This window comes from Leptopilina boulardi, unplaced genomic scaffold (genome assembly GCF_019393585.1).
Source record: "Leptopilina boulardi isolate dan_hultmark-lab unplaced genomic scaffold, ZJU_Lbou_2.1 LbouV2_273, whole genome shotgun sequence".
NCBI classification, from domain to species: Eukaryota; Metazoa; Arthropoda; class Insecta; order Hymenoptera; family Figitidae; genus Leptopilina; species Leptopilina boulardi.
In genome coordinates, this window is record NW_026137833.1 from 2,105,275 (window position 1) to 2,124,105 (window position 18,831).

Below are 18,831 nucleotides of genomic sequence, written 5' to 3' on the forward strand. Positions count from 1 at the left end.
GCGTCATCGGATCATTAATAAACATATACCTGAAAATGTATAAACATATATTATTATACAATATGAAAACAAAATATCACAGTTACAAATCGAAGTTCTTATAATTTTTTAACGCTGCAATATTAAAAGATCTGTATAATAATAATTTACTGTTTTCCTGGTTAGTAAAGAAATATTTTAGTCATAGTATTTCGATATTAGTAGACCAAATGATGTAATAAAATTTTCCACGTGGTTGCTGCCTCAATAATTATGATTAAATGATGAGGATCCTAAATTTTTGCGAAATTGAGATGTTATAAACGAGATGAACTATATGTGGACTCCACATAAAGATGTGCACATTTTAGATCCAATTTTTTTCGTTTAATTTATATTTTTGTTGATAGATAACCTTTTTAAGTCTTGTGCTTACAGGAATACTCACATTAAATATTTCAAACCGCAGATGTATAAAAACCCCCACTCTAAATATATTATAACGTAGGATTTAATTTATTATTGATTTTATTTTTAATTATTTATTATTATATTTTCAAGACAATCTACGTTATCTATACTTTTTAATTATTAATTTTGCCAAAATGCCAAGTTATTTTATGGAAAATAACTAAAACCTAATAACTAAACCTAAAAAAATAGTTATATAACCCAACAAGTAAATTTGATAATTCTACTTAGGAAAAACTAAAACCTGCTTAGGAATTACACTTCAAATTTTAGAAAAACTTAAATAATGGCAGAAGACCGAAAAACAAGATTTATATTTAATTTATTCAATTATATTTTAATAATAATGAGATCGATTCTACAGGAAACGACTCCTAATTAATTTATTGTGACTTATCGTCCATTTGACGACGACAATGACGCCTCGTATCATTTTTATAATTTTAAATTTTAATTATTTTACACGAAAAAGAATAAAACACAACTTGACTCTACGAACATCAGGATGAGAATGACAATAAAATGGCTGACAAGTCAAACTCGAAAGCGTCGCTTAACAGTGCCCTCTCTTCTCGGTGTCATTGAGATCAATTAATATTCAATAATATAATACCCGCGACCGATAATCGATACGGAGTCGTCGGTAACGCAGATCCCGACACTATCCGGTGTTAAATTAATTGATGCAAGATGTCCATAGGAAATTGACTACCAGAATTGATTTGACAGATCGTCAACAAAACAGCAATTTCGTCTTCCTGGTGTTCTTCAATATTCGGGACTCTCATCCAAATATATACACCAGGAAGCTTTTCCCTTGATGACTTCTAATTTCAATGATGAAGTCTGCATACTGATTAGAAATAAATGTGTTATGTTTAATAATTAAAATTTTTATATATTGAAAAAATAAGGAATATGTTTATTTTTATTTCTGCTTATTGTGTTTGAACCGAATATTATAAATTTCAAAAAAACACATATTTCATATCTGTTGTATTTATAGATATACTGTTCAGATTGTAAAAAATTAAAACTCTCTTTACCATCCATATGTCTTAAGAATGTTTGTATATTCAGCTAAATCTCATTATTTATGAAGAGAAAGTTTGCAATTTATTATTCCAAATAAGAAATATTCTGTAAAAATTTGTTTCTTTTAACAAAGAAAAATATTTTTAGGGAATTTATTTTCGATATCTGAAAAAGTGTAGTGAAGCAATTAAATTTTACAAAAAAAATCACACTTTTACGTAACTTTTTATTTTGTTATATATTTTTGCCATTATTTTTCTAACACATTCCTTAAACGGCTTTCTTTGTTTCGAGGGTAAAATAAGAATGGAACATTCTTTTTATATATATATAAATATATCACCATGGGAAATATATAGCGCGTCTCTGACCACATAACCTATCGAAAAATCTTTCTCGAGATTAAAGTATATACGTTGGGTATTCAATTCTAGCTGGTCGTAAACTATGCGTCTGGTCGATTTTCAATCTGAAGTGAAATCGATAGAAATAGAATAAAAAAAAAAATTCGATCACACACGATCTCTATACATACGACTCAGAAACGCGCGAAAGAAAGTTAACTAACTGCACAGAGAATTCCAAAATTTATTGACTCTACATCACTGGAAATTGAGAAAAATTGGATTTTCCTTAGTCCTTACACTGATTGTATGTTCCATTGAAATGCCTGACCTCTTTAACTTGAAACCTAAAACTCCCAGAAGTCACATTTCTTTTACCGCTTAATTTAATTCACTTTCATTTTCAATGTGTTGAGTTTTACATTTTGAAAATAAACATTTTTCTTTTGTTTGCAAGTTTAATTTTATAAAATGTTTATATATTAATTTTTCATTTTAATCCATAAATATTTTTTTATAACTTATTTTAAATATGTATATGTAAAAAGAAAAACGTTTTTACTTAATTAAAAGTTAATAGCTATAATTGTGGATATAGTTATAAATTAAATGAAAAAATATAGTGTGTCAATGGGAAAATATGAAAAAAAAAATATTCATCTCCCAATAGATTTTGAGATTCATAAGGGTGCATTAATAGGGGTAAAATGTAGGTATGGATCTTTGGAAGACGACGATGCGTCATTTGCAGTCGAAAGGATACTTGCAGAGTAGAAATATTTTTCCAAAGTGTTGCAAGCGACGAAGAACGGTAAAGGAGGACTTCTTAACTAGTTTTCCTTTTCCTCCGCGTAAGTTAGAAAGCCTACTCGTCTGTCTGTAGCAGCAATCTTTGAATTTAAATTCATTTTGAAAGCGTATTTCACTTCTTTCATAATTTTTATAACGAAAAAAAAGAAGAGGTGAATTTTAGCAGAATCAGTACCTTCAAGTTTTTAATGAATTTATCGATTTTAGTGGCAAATAAACATTTAACTATTTCCTTGGAATAATTCGTTAATTAAATGTAATTTTTAATAGAGTACTTTTTTACATTATTTTGTAAAAATTTTGCATCTCTTTTTTATGAAACAAAGATTTTTTTTTATATTAATTTAAATAAATGTTAGAGTTGCTCGAAATTCGATTATTTCACACATACACAGTTGACTAGTCTTTGCCACGTTTCTTTGCCTCAGGTTGAAAATTTCTACCAGAACATTGCTCGTAAAGGACGGATATTAAAAAATAAATGAAATACCGAAGACACACGTGCACGTTAAAAGGAAATAGAAGCGATCCTTGAATGACTTTAAATCAATCTGTTTCGCAACGAGCAGGAAATTTTTCTCAAGTTCAAATTTCTTTCTTTCAAAGAGAAAGAGTAAAAAAAAACTTTCAATTTTTCATATCTTTATCACCTTTTCATGAAATCGGAAAATTTTTCTGAGATTTGGAATAATGTAAGCTGATTCACAATTATTTGCAAACAAAAAAATTAGCAACAAAATTTGTTTACTAATTACGAATAAAGAGATAAGAGATTTATTCCTCATTTTTTTTTATGTAAAATTTCCTAATCGGTATAGATATTCGAGTTTTTAAATTTTGGAATAAGTTTTGTATCTAGAAACAGTATTATAGCATATTAAGAATTTCGGAAACAACTTGCGTGCGTCTCACGTAAAAGAATCTTTATAATAATGAAGGAAGTTAGATTAGAAGACATTTTAATACAACTTTAATAACACCAGAGTTTTGTCAAAGCCTCCACTTTTCCAACTTATTAACCTGAACACCTGTTGTATTTCTATAAAGTACTTTAACTTTGTATCGTAAAAGTAGATTCTCCCTATTACAAGTGATCATTATCTAATGTCTTCAACAAATTTCGATCAACGTACACATCCATTAACAGAAATTATGGAAGTTCATATCCATTTATTAAAGTCAAATTACTTCAAACTGTAATTACTACTAATTTTCAAAGCACAATATCCATTTTTATTTATATAGAAAAGTTCAAAATCAACATATATGATATTCTTAAGGGGTTACAAGACTGTAGGTGGCTGAAATTTAACGTTTTTTTTTGCTATTTTTTCGTGGAAGGAGAAATAGGAAAATAATTAAATTGAAGGATATTGTTAGGTATATTTTTATGTTTGTAAAAATATTTTTTTTTAAAAAAAGTTACAAAATGACGGAGTAAGAACCGTTCTTCGAAGATGGTTTTTATTGGAGGGTTTCCACTGCACGCAGCATGCAAAAGTTAATCTGGAACAAAATAAATTTTTTTTCTTAATTTACATTAGAATAGCTACAGAAATACGTGGCCGATTTTGAAAATATTCATTTTTGTTAAATTGGCGAGCTTTTCAAATTACAAGTCGATTTTTCGACCAAAAAATCGGTACTTTTTTGTTCCTGAAAAATAGAAATTTTAACATATCCAATAATCGGCCACGTATTTCTGTGAGAAATGTTGTTTTAAAGATAAAAAATTTGGATTTAAAAAAGTCAAAATTGATTGAATCTGCGTGCAGATTTGAAAAATCGTGTTTCGAGAAAAACGCGTTTAAAGTTTTTTACATGTGTTTAATGCATGAAAAAATAATTTTACCATTAGTCTGCTATTCCTGGACCATATAGTTGACCTTCTAATGACCACTTTTAGTGAATTAGAAAAGTTCGAAGTTGAAGTCAAAGGTATTATGTGGACCCGAATAAATAAAAATAAAAATATTTATATCATAAACAATAGAGGAAAAATGTTAAAACACTTTTTCTAATAACTCGTTTCTTTATAATGATCACAAATTGATCATGATCATTTTATTTGTTTGAAACACTTTTCTGAAAGCCAAAACTCCAGTTATTGTCCTCATCTTACTACCCCCTTTTATATACAATAAAATGAGGTTCGTATTGTTAAGCAAAGTTTGAAGTAGATCCCAGTTTCTAAAACTTCTATCCAACATTTTCCATATCTGAATTCCGATTTCAATATCCTATGCCTCTTATATTTCGGTACAACACATAAACTTCACTCACTGGAGAAATTCGCTATGAAAAATGGAACAGTATGTTAGCTTTTCAAAAAAAAAAAAACTTGTCAAAAAAAAAATAAATGTACTCTCGTAAAACGAAAATTCTATATATGTATATATATACGAGTCCATAAAAAATAAAGCTTAGATCGAAGCCTTTTAGTGTATCCGCATATATTCTGTATTTTAAAATCAATAAATTCATTTTCATATTTTTTTACATTTCACAAGGTTTCTGTATAGAAGAAAAGAAATACCAGTTTTATATAACAGATATTGGGGAATAATATATTTTGCAGAATTGTCATTAGAAAATTACACGAAATATTAACTAATATATTTTTCATCATGTGGAAAATTTTCATATTCCTCTTCTGAGTTCCCGCTTTATCATTCTGTCAATGAAAGATCTTCTGGCCTTTTACAGTTAAACATTACTTCTTAATTTTTAATTCCATATAGATTAATGTAGGACTCTATTTTATCATCAATCTTTTAAACTTAAATTAATATTTTACATATATGATAATACAGGGATTTTTTTAACTTTTTATCATAACCTTAAAATTTTTCCTTTCACTTTTTCGAAATCTGCTATAACATATACGGTCATAAGATATATTACCATGAAACACCATGAAATATTCATTATTTACCATGGATTCTTAAATTTGAATTTTTCAAATTTTTAATTTTATGAATTAAATAAATTAATCAAATTAATAGATTAAAATAATGTGATCGAACACGTGGTAAGTCTTTCATTCTTTTAATTTTAATAATTTAACATTCTAATTTAATAAATAATTATCGAAATCTTTTCATTTATTACAGATTTTGTTTTCTTACGTGTTTGTCTTATGTTTGTTATACTTATACTTAATTTAAAAGTGCATTGACTTACCTGATGAGGGATAAATAGCCGAAACATGTAGTAAGAACGTTATGTCAACCAATAAATAAATATCTTAGCTGTAAAAGGCGTCTAAACATCATTAACAAATTTATAACAAAAACAGTTTGAAAGAAATTTAACATTACTTTTTAATGTTTATTTCTAATCTATATTAAAATACAAATAATTAAATTAAAAAAAGTCTGATTTAGAAATTGTCATTTTACAACAAAATGCATAATTTGATTTCCTTGAAATCACCCAATAGTATTTGGGTATTGACGAAACCATTGCTACAAAAAATTGCTTGGATCAACTATGCTACAAAATTAATATACATTTATTAAATCAAATTTACTTATTGTTTTTCTTTGTTTTCATTATTTTTCAGCCTGCCAACAGGTTAAATTTGGAGTACAGGCTATCTTTGGTCCGTCCAATCCAATTCTGGGACAGCACATACATAGCATTTGCGACGCTCTTGACATTCCGCACTTGGAAGCCAGGGTTGATCTGGACACGGAGGCAAAAGAATTCAGCATCAATCTACATCCCGCACAAACTTTACTCAATAATGCCTATCAAGACATTATGGCATTCTTGAATTGGACAAAAGTAGCTATTATCTACGAAGAAGATTATGGTAAGACTTTGAAATAAATATATAACAATTATATTTAGTTTTGAAAATAATTGATTTCTATTTTTTTCTTCTCGCATATGTATGAGAAGATTATTAAAAGTAATTATGAATAGACAAGAGGATCAATATAATATCTGTTAGAATATAATTCTTATAATAATTAACAGAAATTTTTTGTTGAAAACATTTCATAAAATTCAGAAAACGAAGAAATTCTTGTATAATAGAATTTCACGTTTGATAACTGGAACTAGATTAACTAGAAGCATCTTGAAGATAGCACGCGAAGACGATTACAGAGAAGTTTCTCGAACTTTCTGCACTCACTTCTTCATCTCTCTGGCGCGTTAAGAGAGATGCATATTCATAGTCAAGTTTCATTCAGGAATTCTTTCAATTTTATGATTATATTTCAGGTTTAATTTTCTCGTATGCCTTTTACTAGAATATTTTTTAAGGTCGTAATTTTACAATTTCAGTAGTAATTAATTTTATTTCCGTTATATGTTTTAATAATTCTATGAAATATTAATTTTTTTTATTTGAATCAAAATATCGAGCCCACTGTCAAAAGACCATTGAAGGGCAATACATTTCTGTGAAACGAAAATAACAAAAATAATTGAAGAATATAAGATCTACATAATAACAAAAAATAAAAATTGCATCAATCATAAGAACAAAAAGAATACATTGTAAAATATTAGATCTTAATAACAGCATTATACTAATATATTATAAAAAGAAGAATATATTGTTAAGTAAACTAAAATCCAACGCCGAGCAATAATATAATCTTTGATAACGCTTTTAAAGGAATTTAAGGACATTCCAAAAAAGTCTATATTTACATCATGGTGTAAACACATTACATTAATGCCATTGCACATATTATATATGGGTGCAGCAAAACCCACTGTAGAGTGAGGCATAGGTAGCGAAAATGGCTGATAATAACGTGATTGTTGTCTCGGAATTTTTAGTCTTATCAATTCAAGAAGATTTGGACAATTAATTGTATAATTAAGCAGTTTAAATAGAAAAATTGATTGATTTATAAATCGACGTTCCGCTAAGGTTAAGAAATTAAAGTTTTTGCATAATTCATAGTAATCAGATCCTCGTGGGGGGTAAACATGATTCTTTCGAAAAGATAGAAACTTTAAAAATCTTTTTTGAATTTTTTCAAGGTTTTGAATATATTTATCAAAGACAGAATTCCATGGGATCGTTGCATAGTTAAATTTGGAAAGAACAAGGGCATTAAATAATAAAATAAAAGTATCTATATTTTTAAAGTTTCGAGCATTCCTAATTAAGCTTCCCAGAGACCTAGTGGCACTTAATTCAACAGCTTCTACATGAGGTATAAAAGTTAATTTCGAATCAAACAGAACGCCTAAATCGCGGATCGAATCTTTTCTAGTTAATTCAATGTTATCTATAAAGTACTTGTGGCTTATCAGTCTCACGCCGCGTATAGCTAACAATATAGCATTTCTCTAAGTTTAATTTGAGCTTATTATTCAGGCACCACCGATCAAAATCGTTAAGGTTGGATTGAAGCAATTCAGCATCTTCTAATGATTTAATCGGATGAAATATTTAAATTTGTAAACGCAGTAATCTTGAAAATTCTTAAGTAACAAATTTCAAATAATCGATTTTTAAAAAAAAATTCCGTTATATTGATTAATAACTAAATTAAATGAATAATTAATATTTATTTATAACTAGGTGACACTATAAGTAATTTATTGAATTTAAGAAAAACTTTAGAAAATACAATAACTAATAATAAATTTTAATTTAACCGCAACCGCGCACTATGTTAGAAAATTTAATATGAGCATGTTCTCTGTTACAAGAGTAAAAACCGTGATGACGATGTGGCAGATTTTGCTTATTATTCAATCAATATTCAGGTGCCATAGCTATAAGAGCGAAAATTCATTATGCAAACGACTCTTACGTTCCGTTACTTACATCCAGCGTCATTTCTGCGCTCGTCTCCACTGCGGATTAAGTTCTAATGCATAATCCTTGGAAAACGAGTTCGTTAGTGTGTATAAGAGTTTTTTTTCCTTATATTACTTCTAACTCTTTAATAGTTTGATTAAACGAGACTATCTTTAATTTCTCTCTCTCACACACAAAAAAAAAGAAAACAGAACATATAAATATATTTTTTAGATTGAAGTGCAACCATTGTAAAGGACATTGTTAAAAAAAACTCCCTTTAAAATGTTTGTACTGATTTCTTTTTGTAACGACTAAATCCAGTGTATTGTGCTTGAAAGGAGAAAATAGTAATACAAGATAACAGGATTCGCCAATCTAGCTCCAATTGAAACATCCTGCGGGATGTCCTGTGGCGCAGTAAGCCACCAGTTTTCCCCTTCCCTCTTTTTTACTTCTTCTTCTTCTTCTTCCTCTTACATCGACGAGTGCTTATAACTCCAGTTGGACTGAGGCTATCTAAATCCAAACGCCTTTTTTAAAAATTGATTCGCAATAGTTAAAAATAAAATTCTTTGAGAAACCTCAATAGATTCAATTGAGGAAAATGAAAATACAATTATTATATTAAATGTTTTTATTATTTTATACATAAGTGTTTATTTCATGTTTGAAATTTGTGGCCTTAGGTCTTTATTAAGAGAATTACGTTATTTTCAATATGTCAAAATTTTGTTAAATTATTTATTTACAAATTTTTGTCTATGCATTTCACCATGAACATGGACCTTCAGGACTAGAATTACAAAAAAAACAATTTTTTGAATTAATTAATTATTTTGAGTTAATTTAATTATTAAGGAATTATTTGAAAGAATTTTTAATTAATTTATTGTAACTAAAAACTGATTTTGAATTTAATGTTGAAATTATTTTTTACCCGTTATCTACATTAGGATATTTACAAGGAAATTCCTGAAGTTATCTTTTGGAGATATTTACACGTAAAATGTATGCAGATTGTACAATTAATTCAAAATTGCAATAATAAAAAGAAAAAAAAATAGATCGCGAAGAAGAGAAAGGGGTATTTTATTTTTAACTCATAACTTTTGCCTAAGCAAAATTAATAATGATAACAATAAGGAAGATACGAGTTTCGTACATAAAAATTTGACTGTCGGTCAATTAAATTTCTACCTCATCAGATATATGATTAGGTTAATGAAATACTTAATAGGAGACACCTATTTACTATCTTAACTACAATATTAAAATTCAAAAACAAAATTACCATCCTCACTAAATAATGAAGATATTTAACGATTTCTGAAAAAAAAGTGCTGACCACAACCGAACTACTTTGAGTATGTCCACAACCGAATTTGACAGTCATATTAAAATGTCATGAAACATGTTCTGGACCCTCGTGTACTTTTCTCCATTTATGACAATAATATTTATGACAAATTGAAAAATTACAAAAAGATTACAAAAAAATAAAATACCTTTAGAGCCTAGTAAGAATTTCAAAAATATTTCTCGCTTGTTGCAAATATTTTGTCCGAAATATATTAAATTCCAATATATATATATATATAAGCTTTTCAAGGTAACTATAATTCTATTTTTTGGAGAATACAAAGAAAGCACCATACAATACATTTCTCTCAACCAGAGATTCGATTTATTTATTTGATCTTGCATCCTCTCTATGTTGAGCCAACCTCTTTACACATGAATCGTACTACTCTTTGCTTTCGCGAAATCTCTCAAATCTTTTTCCATGTCTCTCCACTCGCTAGACTGAACTATTTTCTGTTTCTCTCTTTCTTATATATATATATATACAACACATATATTCAAGATGTGCGGAAACCTTGAACATTGTGTCAGAAAAGAATCTTACAGTGGGAAATTTCAAAAAGGAAAATTAATAATTAAACGAAGAACAAAACTTTTAGAAATGGCAGATAATTTTCTATATTTACCCAACCAAAAATTTCAGTATTATACCAGAGTTGACTACTGGCGCAGTACTGGTTCAGTATTTATTTTATATAAGAAAATATTAATTAGTTAGTTGACTAATTTAATTAATATTTAATTTGTGTTAGGTTACTAAAAATTTCAGACACTTTTTCCTAAGTATACCAAAAAAGTATTATCTGGAGCAGAGATAAGTTTCACTATTGCAGTTAAACTTATCTCTGTTACAGTTAAAGATTTCTTTTCGTATACAATAAATTACAAAACTGACAGTACTCAACCAGTACTGAACCAGTAGTGGTTACCAGTACTGGTGCCAACTCTGGCAGCCAATACTGGTAAAATGTTATCATCCCAAAGTTACGCCAACTCTGGCGCCAATACTGGGTGCCAGTACTGCGCCAGTACTGCGCCATTAGTAAATTTTTGATTGGGTATATCTAACAATTAGAAGAAAAATAAAAAAAGAATGTTGAACAATCAAAAACTATTGATCAGGAAAAGTTTAAAAAAAACAACTACATGAAGAATGTTGTTTGCTGTAACTTACGGCATACCAATTTTCCAATTGTTTTTAATTTAGTAGAGAGAAGATCGTTGAGATAGTATATATATAGAGAGAGAGAGAAATCCACAAATAGTCGATGATGGACACGAGAAAGTTCATTGTGGATTCGTAAGGCGTAAAGGATACGGAATCAGGAGAGCAGGACGAGCAATTTCGCGAGGCGCTTACACATCCAAGGACTTTACTGAAGAGGCGGTAATATCAACGCATCTGTATGTGTTTATATATATATATATATATATATATGTGAGTAGGTACGCGAACAACCATTGGTGGGATAACCCAGTCGAAGGCATTGTAAATTCAATTCATCGCTCGCCAATGGAAAGGACGAATGAGGAATGCCACCTCGAATCAAGACAGAATCTTGGTGGTAGCATGCATTTCTATATATGTATTTCTCACCCATTCTGCATACCATATAGATGATTGGGACATTTCTATGTACAGAAGTTTTCAAAATACTCCAATATTTCCAAGTTCTCTGGAATAAAATTGCGCCGTATATTCCACGAATTGGAATTTAGTCGTATTTTAAAAAATAAAAATGACAAAAATTAATCATGAATCTGACTTGAGATTTTTAATTAGTACCTTAAAAAGTAATTAAAAATTACCAAAATCACAAGAATTTTGTGTTTGATTAAACATGTTTTTTGAGGATGAAAAATAATATCACTTATGTACCAAAACGGACTTTAGTTTCTTTTTTTCAGCGCATGAAAATATGTTAGAAAATCATATATTCATATTTGCCTTGGAAAAACCCTTCAATATTTTTTTTGTCCTGTTTTTATTTTCCATTTCAGCAAAAAAAAGCTTTCTTTTTTGATTCCCTTTGAATTTTAAGAGACGTATATGTATTGACAACGGAATCGTTTTCTATACCTTTCAAACCGTTGGTAAACTACTTCGCACGATTCTTGACCTTTTTTTTATATATATTCCTTCCTCCTTACATTTATGAATTTATAGTAGTATAGAATAGCCACTTGGCTTATTTTTAGTTATAGGGAAAACAACATATGTTTGGAACCATTTTTTAGCATTGGCATTTGAATTAAAAATTAAAAATTCGGGATATTATATCTACCCGACCATGTTTTCTTATGATACCAATTGGTGTGGAGATTGTTATCTTCTATAATTAATGAAAGATGAAGAAAGTAATTATGATATTAAATGATAATTCACATAAATATGTGTCCGATTCTTTCTTTCGCACTCGTCAAAATTAATGGCATTCGTTCTCAAAACAATATTCCGATGAGATATATCAGCAATATAAATGATTAATAAATAAATAAAATAACTGATAATATTATAAGATACTCATCCAAATTCAGTAGTGAACCTGATGGGAATGATTAGAGGAATTATTGGATCTATGACTTGCCTATTGCACATCCCAATGTGGGGAGCCTCGAGTGACGCCATCGGTCAATTGCCCAAATTATGTTCCTCAATCAGAATTACAAGAGTAAAAATCCACTGTAGGCGGAAATCAAATTAAACAAACCGCCACACTTTATAAAACACAATACAAGAAAAATACCAAATATAATATTTGTTTTACAGACTAAAAAATTAATATTAATAAAAGAAAATGAAACAATTTTACGTTTCCATGTCCTCGGCCGGCACGTGAGAGCGTAGCCGCTGGTCGAACCGCTGACGAGATGCGAAGATCGAATGATTAAGGGGTCTACCCACTTTAGACGCGCTAAAATGAAGGCTGTTTTCAAGAATTTTTCTAATTGGTTTATATTATAAATATTGACATATAAGTTGTTAGACTAAAGAAATACACTTCCGAAATACATGAAAAAATTTTTGTTATTTGTTTTTTTAAAATTTTATATGCATGCAAATGGTAGTTGAAAAAAAATCCCCCAAAAACGATGGGTCCACGTTGTTGATGAAATCTCTGACATGGATTGTCCGAAACCAAAAAATCAAAAAGTTTTGGATTCAGTGTGGTAATAGCTATTGCGCATATCAAGGGATTTTTTATTTTTGCAAAATTGACAAAATGGCGGACATTTTTCGAAAAATTAAAGAAAACCGTGTGTTAGTTTTTTTGAAAAATGTCCGCCATTTTGTCAATTTTGCAAAAATAAAAAATCCCTTGATATGCGCAATAGCTATTACCACACTGAATCCAAAACTTTTTGATTTTTTGGTTTCGGACAATCCATGTCAGAGATTTCATCAACAGCGTGGACCCATCGTTTTTGGGGGATTTTTTTTCAACTACCATTTGCATGCATATAAAATTTTAAAAAAACAAATAACAAAAATTTTTTCATGTATTTTGGAAGTGTATTTCTTTAGTCTAACAACTTATATGTCAATATTTATAATATAAACCAATTAGAAAAATTCTTAAAAACAGCCTTCATTTTATCGCGTCTAAAGTGGGTAGACCCCTTAATCAATCGCAAATTTTCTCGAATCACAACTAAATCAGACGCACACCCGAATTGTTCCCCACTTTTGTTGGAACACGAAAAACCTAGAAATCGATTTAGAAAATCAGTAAATATTCGACTCAATAGCGTCACCTCTAAACTCATCGATACACCCTGCCGATGGTTGTCCGCTACCAAGAGTAGTGTAAATTCTTGGTAGACTTTGTCGTGGTGGTGGGGCTTTTCACTAAAGGACTTCCAAAAACCAAGATGTAATGAGGGGGGAAATTTATATATGGAAAGCAAAGGATTCAATAAGGACGTTTACGGTGCAGGGAGGGATACCATAGTGTCGGCGCTGCTGGAGGTAAGCAAGTTGACTTTCCAGCTTCAAAATTCAGTGATAACAGTTCGGAAGTATTGGACACCGTGAGTACTGCAGCATTTAATGCCACGAGGAGGATGGACCATGGAGGCACCCAGTTTCTTAAGATTCCCCAGGTTTGTTTGGAAAGACTTGGAAGTAGAAGAGGAAGTGCTTTAAGCGTTTTTAGTGTCAGCAACGGAAAAAGTTTGATTCCGTCTGATCTAAACAACGAGGCCATAAACGAGGAACGCGAATTATGCGTCAGTTTTAGTAAGGAAGAATCTGAGTTCCTTTTGAGGATCGAAGAGGAGGTCGTCAAGATGGTGAAATCTTGCGATATCCAGAAGAACGTTAATCAAACGATCAAGGATGGATTAAAGGTTCTTCATGACCTTGTAAATCTACCGAAGCAGAAGCACGCAGAAGCTGATAAAGGAGATGTGATGGAGGCAGTTCAGAAGAGTCAAAACCCGAATTAAACTCCGCTTTAGGCTGTGCAGCATGCAACCCTGAGGACCGGACTAATAAGATAGAGCGTATCCATGAGAATCGTCTCAATGGAGGCGCAAAAAAAACGAAGTACCAGCAGTTCAGAAGAGACAAAAGCCGAAGTAAAAAAAGAAAAATGAGGAAGCACCTCCATAGAGGAAGGATGCCAAGGTGACGGACGCACCGAAGCCGAAGCAGTCCAACAAGACGAAGGATTCAAGAGAATCAACAGTGGTCGTCCGAGTAGCTTTAGGTAAAACGTATGCTGATGTGTTGTGATGACGGATGTAAAATTAATTCAACAATAATAATTTTTTTTAATCCTTGCAATATGGAAAAAATGATATGGATCAAAATATAAAGTGCAAATTATAAAAATCATTAAACTTATCGTTTCGTGGTGATGGATGAAGAAGAAAACGGAAGTTCGCTATTCAAACATCGTCTGAAAATTCATAGATTGAGGAGAATATTTGCTTCTCAATGTAATTCATTTACATTTTTCTTTTCGCCCAATTTAGTTAAATTACTTAATAAAAACCAAAACTTCATTTACAGTGTAATATCAAATTGAAAACCCTTCATAAAAAAAGAACTCCATTGCAAAATCTATATATGTCGTAAACTTAAAAACAGACGAATGAATAGTTTTCTCGCCACTTCCCACTTGTCACACCAATGGAATGGAATAATGAAAAGGAAAAGAGAAAATTCACAATCATACCCTCTTTTCTCTTTAAGTTTCTCGCATGAATAAAACTCTCAAGTTGCAATGAAACTTAAGGGTGAGAGAGAGGGAGGGGGGGGGGTGGCAGCAAAAGCGATCATAAATGGCAAGCAGTTCGCTTGCTGGAGTCGTTTCATAAAAAGTCGCCAGAAGAAAGAATTGCACATTTGTGTATCCGATTACGAACGCGAAAGGAGTTCTTGGTTATAGCCTTTACGAGTTCATCGAAGCCATCCCCTTCGCTTCGTAAATCTAAGTGCGCATTTATTCACCCATTGTCCTTCTTTCTCAAAAGAATTGCCAACACTCTCTTTTCTTCGTCATAATATTGTTCTTCCACTCAATGAGCAAATTTTATGCAATTGAAATAATGATATTTTGACATTTTTCTCAACTTGAATTTTACAATTGAACGTTTTACAATATCTGCATTAATTTGATTTTTTGCAAAAAAAAAAGTTCTAATGGACACAAATTATCTCCGTGAATTTTTATGAAAAAAATGATTATCACTTTTTTGTGTTCTTTATCTCTCGTAATAGTTAAAAAAATTTCGTAATAATGATATTCTGAGAATTATTGCCGGATGTCATCAAAGAAAATAGAAGTTAGAGTCTATGACTCGTTTTGAAAATTCAATGGGTATGGGGAAGGTTGGGGGCGCGAACATGTGATTCCTGACTTTAGTGAGCAATGGCACAAACTATTTCCGAGTCCCTGGAGAAATTATCCTCTTCTAAAAGCCACTTCTTTTCTCTTTCTTTGAAACTCACCAACGATTCAGCCAATTATTCCTGCAATCTTTTCACGGATTTTACGACATAAGCCAATTTATGTTTGAAGATGATATATTTATTTATAAAAACGTTTGAATATAAAACTTTCGTTTTTAGGTACAAATTTTCAATATATATATGAAGGGTAGAATGACAAAAGGGGTCAAGCGCCAATTCACTGTTTTTACAGGAAGTAAAAAAAACATTTTTAAAAATTTTGCAGGTCATTTAAAAAAAAACTGAGAAAACCGTTTCGATATATTAGTATGTTTTAATAAATAAACAACAATTTGTTGAAATAAACCTACATATTAACGATAAAATTAAAAAAAACTGTGGTTCCTTGAGGTTATATCAACTGTGCACATTTTCTTTAAACATTAATTATAAAAAAAATATACAGTTTAAAGAAAAACTGGAAAATTAGTTTCTTTCTATGGAATCGACGAAAAGAATAGAAAAAAAAATTCCTTTAAAAAATTGTTTGTTTTCAAGAAAATTAAGAATTAATTGCTTGCTTTGGAATTGAGCAATACTTTCATCTTTAAATTCAATTGTTCACTTAGTATAACCATAAAAATATTTAAAAATTAATAACAAAATGATTTTAAAATTGTTTAAAATTGAAAATACATTATTATTATTATTAATTTTATTAATTAAAATATTATTAAAATAAAATTAAAATAAAATATTAAAATAAAACATAAAAAAATAATTTTTTTTTTTATTTTGATAATATTATTGACTCACCACTTTCTTTTGTTTTTCAATCAGGTTGCAATAAAGTAAATTTGAGGCTATTTTATTAATTTAATTTTTATTAAAAACTGATTTAAATACGCAATAAAAAAGGAAATCCTTCTACAGAAATGTGTAAATGAATTTTCTTGATTTTTTTATGCAAAAACCTCATTTTCGATAAATTGGCGCTTGACCCCTTTTGTCATTCTACCCTTCATATATATATTTAAATCTCAATTCACAAAATAAGTCATTGCAATTATTTCATTTGATGAGAATTTTATTCTCAATTCCCTGCTACAATCGTTCGTTCCCCTTTTCAATTAGGGACATAGATTTCTTTTAATATGGAATTAATTAACATGCAAATTAAGACTTAACTTTGTTCTCAATCTTGGTTTTAGTTAAATTACCTGAATCTAAAGAAAGATACAATATAATTAATTGAAAGCTTTTCTCTTTAATAAAAATTAGATCATTATAAATAAGTCACGTAATAATTGAATTATTTAATTTTAAATAATGTAAATTATTTTGTATTGCAAATTTTTTTGATCGTAATTGAGAGACTGAAATGTTGAACATTTATTGTTTTTTTTTTTGAATTTAAGATCAGATAAATCTGACTCTCTCTTTCTCGCGCTAGTAAAGAGGGAACGAGCCCAAACGAACCTCATGAAGACCCACAAGTTGAGATGATACCTTGATTACTTAGGCGCTAGAAGTATTGATTTCATAGGGTCGACGCGATTCACGGGTTTCCGCCCATTTAAGCGTTCGGTCACACGATAAGATGCTCGACGAAGGAAAAATGAGCAAAGATCATCCAGACTTATTCCCATAACATCCTTCTGATACGATCATAAAACAGGAATTCCTCTCATATATTCTTCTTCTTTCTTTCGCCAAGTGAAGATTCATCTCTCAAGGGAGCAACATTCTCACAAGAGAAGAAAAGTTGACTTTGCAAATATGCAATATGCCAAATGTTATAAGAAAACTTTTCACTATGATAAACAATTGTTTTCTTGAAAATTTTTCACTACTACATTTATTTATTTTCTAAATTAATGTACAACTATTTTTATCTAGACGAAAAGATTCAATCTATTATTGCATTAGTTTGTAAAATTAAGATTTGTTCATTTTCGTAATGTATTTTGTTTATTTGGAAATTAAGAAGAAAGTTTGAACAACTTTTAGTGAGAGAGAGAGAGAGAGAGAGAGTTTAGAGAGATTTACGTACACTGAAGTTAGATAAATTTATTTTGGAATAGAAGTAGAAAGAATGTTTATTTGATTTTCAGGTTTAATTAAACTCCGAGAACTTGCACGATCTCCAAAATTAAAGGATATCGAAATTTACATGAGGCAAGCCGATCCTGGGACTTACAAACAAATTTTAACTGAGGCAAAAAGCAAGGAAATCAGAAATTTAATTGTTGATACAAAACCAAAAAATATGCATCTTTTTTTAAAAATGGTAAGTTAAATTAAAGAATTAACAATAAATATTTATTAACACTGTAATTGGATAATTTTTCCAGGTTCTGGAATTACAAATGAATGATTTTAAATATCACTATCTGTTTACAACTTTTGTAAGTATTTTCGTTATTAAATATTTAAATTTTAATTCTCGTAATTCTAATTTTTAAATTAATTTTGTAATTACTAATTAAGAAATTGTATTACTATATAGAGTTTAAATATTAAATAATTTTGTAATTATATATAAAGTGGAACTTATTTTCAAGTTTTTACATAATAAAATTATATTGAATTTAAATAACAGTAAAAATTTTTACAGGATATCGAGACTTTTGATCTGGAAGATTTCAAATACAATTTCGTGAACATCACTGCCTTTCGATTGGTCGATGCGGACGACAATGTCGTACGAGGAATTCTTAAAGATATGGAACGCTTTCAGCCAGCTGGAAACACGATACTAAATAAGTCACGAATTATTCAGGTAAGATTTTTAGATACTTTAAGGGGGTATATCCATTCATGAGGGTAAAAAAAGAGAAGCTTTTTCTCAATTTTTTTTTTTTTGAAAAATAACGGTTGAATATATTTATTTAAAAAGTTTTGCATATTTAGTATAATTTAAAGGATAACTGTGTAACAAATATTTTACATTCACAATATACAAAAATTTAGTTTGGGGAATTCAAGACAAAATTTCAAGTAAAAAAAATAAAGCATAGAGTATTAAATTCCAAATAATAGCGATATATTTGTAAAAGATCCGTGAATTAAATTCAATAATATAAATTAAAGTAAACACCTGTAAATCGTACGCAGGTCAAGACACAATAAAATGTAGTTAAAATAATAAT

At 29.4% G+C, this 18,831-nt stretch overlaps 1 protein-coding gene across 4 annotated transcripts in view; it reads left to right on the forward strand.

The window, feature by feature from the left end:
• Positions 1-18,831, forward strand: part of LOC127281617 (glutamate receptor ionotropic, kainate 2-like) — a 193,326-nt gene that overhangs the window by 52,651 nt on the left and 121,844 nt on the right. For all 4 annotated transcript variants that reach the window (XR_007843063.1, XR_007843062.1, XR_007843064.1 and 1 more), the window contains exons 4-7: positions 6,205-6,456; positions 17,794-17,969; positions 18,034-18,087; positions 18,297-18,461. Coding sequence is in view for 1 of the 4 variants with exons in the window: in XM_051305416.1 (XP_051161373.1) it covers positions 6,205-6,456; positions 17,794-17,969; positions 18,034-18,087; positions 18,297-18,461 (647 nt within the window). In the remaining 3 variants the exon portion in view is untranslated. The remainder of the gene's footprint in view (positions 1-6,204; positions 6,457-17,793; positions 17,970-18,033; positions 18,088-18,296; positions 18,462-18,831) is intronic.